The sequence below is a fragment of the Pollicipes pollicipes genome, unplaced genomic scaffold (genome assembly GCF_011947565.3).
Source record: "Pollicipes pollicipes isolate AB1234 unplaced genomic scaffold, Ppol_2.1 Scaffold_4295;HRSCAF=5057_pilon_pilon_pilon, whole genome shotgun sequence".
Classification (NCBI taxonomy): Eukaryota; Metazoa; Arthropoda; class Thecostraca; order Pollicipedomorpha; family Pollicipedidae; genus Pollicipes; species Pollicipes pollicipes.
The window spans coordinates 12,229,301-12,235,019 of record NW_023596461.1 but is presented as its reverse complement, the minus strand read 5'-3'; the positions used below and the strand labels follow the sequence as shown (position 1 = coordinate 12,235,019).

The 5,719-nt window shown below is 57.6% G+C and overlaps 1 protein-coding gene across 1 annotated transcript; it reads right to left on the bottom strand.

Moving 5' to 3' along the window:
* Positions 1–1,906: 1,906 nt before the first annotated feature.
* On the bottom strand, positions 1,907–3,372 carry LOC119097166 (cell wall protein DAN4-like). The gene is made up of 2 exons (XM_037220225.1): positions 2,427–3,372; positions 1,907–2,162 (listed from the first exon to the last, which is right to left on the bottom strand). The coding sequence occupies exons 1-2, from the start codon at positions 3,185–3,187 to the stop codon at positions 1,907–1,909; spliced, it is 1,017 nt and encodes a 338-aa protein (XP_037076120.1). The 5' UTR covers positions 3,188–3,372.
* Positions 3,373–5,719: the final 2,347 nt, after the last annotated feature.

The following is a 5,719-nucleotide window of genomic DNA, read 5'->3' as shown; positions in this document are numbered from 1 at the left end:
GACAGCAACTGTGCAGTGCATGACACGAGCGGTGTGAAACGAAGTGGACACGTCTTGAAAACAGGGCGCTAGTGCGCGTCAGTGCCTCCTGTTATGCTCCATATTACTAAGATTCGACATAAAAAACTCGAGACGGGTAGACGAGACCAAATTTGACGTGGTAACGCAGGATCTTGATTACGCTGATTACATAGAACTAGTATTCAATAAATGAGTCTCATGCAGCGCCTTCAGGATCGTGCCATGGTGTCACTGAACGATTTTTGACACCATTTGAACATAGAAGCAACAAATTGAAATGCAAAGTGGCGAAATCTGTCAGCTCTTTCCCGCTACCGGCGAGAGGAAGGCACAAGTTGGCGTCTTGTTGCGCAGCCCGAGTTTTCTCTGCCGCGCCTGGTGTGCCGCTGCCCGCGGCCCAAAAAGCCTCACCTTACCCGTGGCGCTCGAACCGCAACCGACAGCTGCCATCGGGGTCAGCCAACAGGTCATTATCACAGCAACCGGGGTCAGCCGACGGGGACTTTCTCACGGGCTTGGTACGCAGTTTCGTGCGTGAGAGCCACCATCCCTTCCAAAGCTTGGGGACAGCCGTCTACACCGCCGTCTACACCGACGAACGCCGTCTACACCGCCCGCGGCAAGGTGGCGCGTTTGTGTGGTCCGCTCAATGCCTGGCGGCATGAAGAGGCAATGTTTGCCAACATGCCACAGTGTCACAGCCCGGCCGGCGACCAGCCCAGTTGCTGAAGCTCCGGTGAGGCTCGCACCCCAGCGGCGACAAGTCCGCGCACAGGTGGCACCAACAGCGGCTGCTCCACCGGCGATGTGGGTTCGGGGCGAATTGCTCGGCGCCGCCGCCGACTGCACTCACTAGCACTCGGTGTAATTGTCGTCGCTGCGGCTGACCCCGGCGTCGGCATGCTCGCGGATGGGCGCGAACGGCTCTGTCTGCCCGGCAGCCGTCGGGAGGAGAGAGAAGCGCCAACGCTGGAAGTCGCGCACCACGCCGCCCCACACACGGCTCCAGGTGTTGACGAGTCGCGCGCGCGGGATGAACCGCGGCACTGGCTCGTCGCGCAGGGCCGGCTCCGAGGCGCGGTGTCGCAGCACTACCTCGTCGTTAATCACGTCGTGAAGCACTGGCTCGTTCAGCGCCGGCTGCGGGCCCCGCCGTTGCAACGCCGGCTCGCCGGGCCGGCTCGGCCGCTGCCGCAGCTCGACGTCGTCGTCCAGCGACGGCTCATAGCCGGCGTTGTGGCGTCCGGCGGAAGAGGTGCGACGGTGGTGCGCGCCTCTGCTGGCGCCGGCTGGCCGCCGCACGGCGCGGTGCGCCACGACTGCCGCCCCGACCAACAACGTCACGGCCAGCAAGCAGCTGACCACGATCAGGATGATCATAAATGGCGAGCTGAGTTGCACGCCGTCTGAAGGGCCGCTCGGATTGACCACGTTGTCGATGATGTCCTCAGCCGGGGTGATGTGATTTTGCGCCTGACTAACAAGAGACTGCAAGTTCTCCTTCTCGTCTTCAGTCAGATTCAACATGTCGTTTCTCGCACAGTACACGGCATTATTCAATTCACCATTGCTCAACTTCAGAGCTTGGAGAGTGTTCTCGTCAAATATCTTGGACGAAACCATTCCTAATGCCACAACTGACTCAACCAGAATTTGTGTCATATTGTTCTGCACTTGTGTGCAAATCGGATTGCTTGATGGAATAATCGGAGACTGCCGCGCAGCCTGAGCTCCTGAATTGCGCAATTCCATCGCAGCATAGTTCTTGCCATTGCTGGTCGATGTGCCGCCAAGCGATCCCTCGGCCGGTGTTGTGTCCGTCGTTGTGGTGTCGGTAGATGTGGCCGTCGATGTGGTGACCGTCGATGTCACAGTTGGTGTGGTGTCAGTCGGTGTTGTGTCCGTCGTTGTGGTGTCGGTAGATGTGGCTGTCGGTGTGGTGACCGTCGATGGTCGCAGTTGGTGTGGTGTCAGTCGGTGTTGTGTCCGTCGTTGTGGTGTCGGTAGATGTGGCTGTCGGTGTGGTGACCGTCGATGTCACGGTTGGTGTGGTGTCAGTCGGTGTTGTATCCGTCATTGTGGTGTCGGTAGATGTGGCCGTCAGTGTGGTGACCGTCGATGTCACGGTTGGTGTGGTGTCAGTCGGTGTTGTGTCCGTCATTGTGGTGTCGGTAGATGTGGCCGTCGGTGTGGTGACCGACGATGTCACGGTTGGTGTGGTGTCAGTCGGTGTTGTGTCCGTCGTTGTGGTGTCGGTAGATGTGGCTGTCGGTGTGGTGACCGATGTCACGGTTGGTGTGGTGTCAGTCGGTGTTGTGTCCGTCGTTGTGGTGTCGGTAGATGTGGCCGTCGATGTGGTGACTGTCGATGTCACAGTTGGTGTGGTGTCAGTTGGTGTTGTGTCCGTCGTTGTGGTGTCGGTAGATGTGGCTGTCGGTGTGGTGACCGTCGATGTCACGGTTGGTGTGGTGTCAGTCGGTGTTGTATCCGTCATTGTGGTGTCGGTAGATGTGGCCGTCGGTGTGGTGACCGTCGATGTCACTGTTGGTGTGGTGTCAGTCGGTGTTGTGTCCGTCGTTGTGGTGTCGGTAGATGTGGCCGTCGATGTGGTGACCGTCGATGTCACAGTTGGTGTGGTGTCAGTCGGTGTTGTGTCCGTCGTTGTGGTGTCGGTAGATGTGGCCGTCGGTGTGGTGACCGTCGATGTCACGGTTGGTGTGGTGTCAGTCGGAGTTGTGTCCGTCATTGTGGTGTCGGTAGATGTGGCCGTCGGTGTGGTGACCGACGATGTCACGGTTGGTGTGGTGTCAGTCGGAGTTGTGTCCGTCATTGTGGTGTCGGTAGATGTGGCCGTCGGTGTGGTGACCGACGATGTCACGGTTGGTGTGGTGTCAGTCGGTGTTGTGTCCGTCGTTGTGGTGTCGGTAGATGTGGCCGTCGGTGTGGTGACCGTCGATGTCGCAGTTGGTGTGGTGTCAGTCGGTGTTGTGTCCGTCGTTGTGGTGTCGGTAGATGTGGCTGTCGGTGTGGTGAGCGTCGATGTCACGGTTGGTGTGGTGTCAGTCGGTGTTGTGTCCGTCGTTGTGGTGTCGGTAGATGTGGCTGTCGGTGTGGTGACCGTCGATGTCACGGTTGGTGTGGTGTCAGTCGGTGTTGTATCCGTCATTGTGGTGTCGGTAGATGTGGCCGTCGGTGTGGTGACCGTCGATGTCACGGTTGGTGTGGTGTCAGTCGGTGTTGTGTCCGTCGTTGTGGTGTCGGTAGATGTGGCCGTCGATGTGGTGACCGTCGATGTCACAGTTGGTGTGGTGTCAGTCGGTGTTGTGTCCGTCGTTGTGGTGTCGGTAGATGTGGCCCGTCGGTGTGGTGACCGTCGATGTCACGGTTGGTGTGGTGTCAGTCGGTGTTGTGTCCGTCATTGTGGTGTCGGTAGATGTGGCCGTCGGTGTGGTGACCGACGATGTCACGGTTGGTGTGGTGTCAGTCGGTGTTGTGTCCGTCGTTGTGTCCGTAGATGTGGCCGTCGGTGTGGTGACCGTCGATGTCGCAGTTGGTGTCGTGTCAGTCGGTGTTGTGTCCGTCGTTGTGGTTTCGGTAGATGTGGCCGGTCGGTGTGGTGACCGTCGATGTCGCAGTTGGTGTGGTGTCAGTCGGTGTTGTGTCCGTCGTTGTGGTGTCGGTAGATGTGGCTGTCGGTGTGGTGGTGACCGTCGATGTCACGGTTGGTGTGGTGTCAGTCGGTGTTGTGTCCGTCGTTGTGGTGTCGGTAGATGTGGCTGTCGGTGTGGTGACCGTCGATGTCACGGTTGGTGTGGTGTCGGTCGGTGTTGTGTCCGTCGGAGTGGTGTCGGTCGGTGTGGTGTCGGTCGGTGTGGTGGCGGTGGAAGTAGTTGTGGCGGGTGCAACTGTTGTGATCTTGTCCAACGCCTTTGAGAGATCATCCATATGCTGTTTCATTGCATGCACTTGTGCTTGAATTTCTAGAATGATATCAGATGCTCCCAGTTTTTGCTGCGATGCCTTGGACTTCAAGGATGCCCCGTTGGCTGCAAAAGAGACAAATTCATGTTGCTCGGCGTGGTAGTGGTATCAGACCATTTTGCCGCATCCGTGGCCTTAGGAAAGTTATTTTTGTAGCCCGGTGGGTGATGATGACCGTGAAGAATGATGTCCTCCGCAATTTTCTCCATGCGTGTAATGCTTGAAACAATCTGACAGTGTCAGTGATATCCAGCGCATGGGTGCATGTGGATGATTACTAGCTGTCTTAGAACTAGCTGAGAGTTGGTTGCAATGGAAGGAAAAGGGGCCTGATCTTCGCCCCTACCGTCTCAGATTGGAGGAAATGATTTTCTGGTGTTTTTTCCATTGACTTCGGTCAATTAGTCTTTAGTTGGAGCCAATTAATGTGTGATCGCGCGAGTGTTGGAGTCTCCAATGTTCTCCGTGTACGGATTTGGCGCCAGGTTTCCATGTTCTAAACATGCAGATGATTTTCATCAGGGGTTCTGTTGTGGTGTCCACGCCAGGTTCTCTATGTCTGTGAACCGTGTACATCTTGCATATGTGTCAATTGAAGGTATTGCGCGTATTGAAGTATCAAAAAACACGCTGCAGGTAGGACCAAGACGTGCCATCAACGACGGAGAGATATGCCGTCACGCACGCACGCACGCGCGCAAAAGTACACACACACACACACACACACACACACACACACACACACACACACACACACACACACACACACACACACACACACACACACACACACACGCACACACACACACATACACACACACACGCGCACACACACACACACACACACACACACACGCACACACACACACACACACACACACACACACACACACACACACACACACACACACACACACACACACACACACACACACACGCACGCACGCACGCACGCACGCTTCACGCACGCATGCACGCACGCATGCACGCACGCACGCACGCACGCACGCACGCAGCCGGGGACAGCGTTCAGCCCGTTGTCAACTGACAGTTGTCAGCCGAGGACAGCGGGCAGCCGGGTATAGCGATCAGCCGCGGACAGTGGTCAGCCGGAGACAACGGTCAGTCGAGGACAGCAGTCAGCCGAGGACAGTTGTCAGCCGAGGACAGTTGTCAACTGAGGACAGCGGGCAGCCGGAGACAACGGTCAGCTGAAAACAGTTGTAAGCCGAGGACAGCGGGCAGCCCGAGACAGCGGTCAGTCAAGGACAGTCGACGCGCCCGAAAACACCAATGAACAGTCGAGGACAGTGGTCAGCCGAGAACAGTTGCCAGCCGAGGACAGCGGTCAGTCGAGGACAGCAGTCAGCTGAGGACAGTTGTCAACCGAGGACAGCGGGCAGCCGGAGACAGCGGTCAGCCGAGAACAGTTGTCAGCCGAGGACAGCGGGCAGCCGGAGACAGCGGTCAGCCGAGAACAGTTGTCAGCCGAGGACAGCGGGCAGCCGGAGACAGCGGGCAGTCGAGGACAGCGGTCATTTGAGGACAGTTGTCAGCCGAGGATAGCGGGCAGCCGGAGACAGCGGTCAGCCGAGAACAGTTGTCAGCCGAGGACAGCTGGCAGCTGGAGACAGCGGTCAGTCGAGGACAGTTATCAGCCGAGGATAGCGGGCAGCCGGAGACAGCGGCCAGCCTAGAACAGTTGTCAGCCGAGGAC

What these genes read in the sequence shown, in the direction of transcription:
- LOC119097166 (XM_037220225.1), bottom strand. Translation starts at nt 3,187, where the DNA reads ATGACGGATACAACACCGACTGACACCACACCAACCGTGACATCGACG. An exon ending in TCTACCGACACCACAACGAC is followed by an intron (nt 2,163 to 2,426) that starts GGACACAACACC and finishes CACAACACCGAC; the next exon opens with TGACACCACACCAACCGTGA.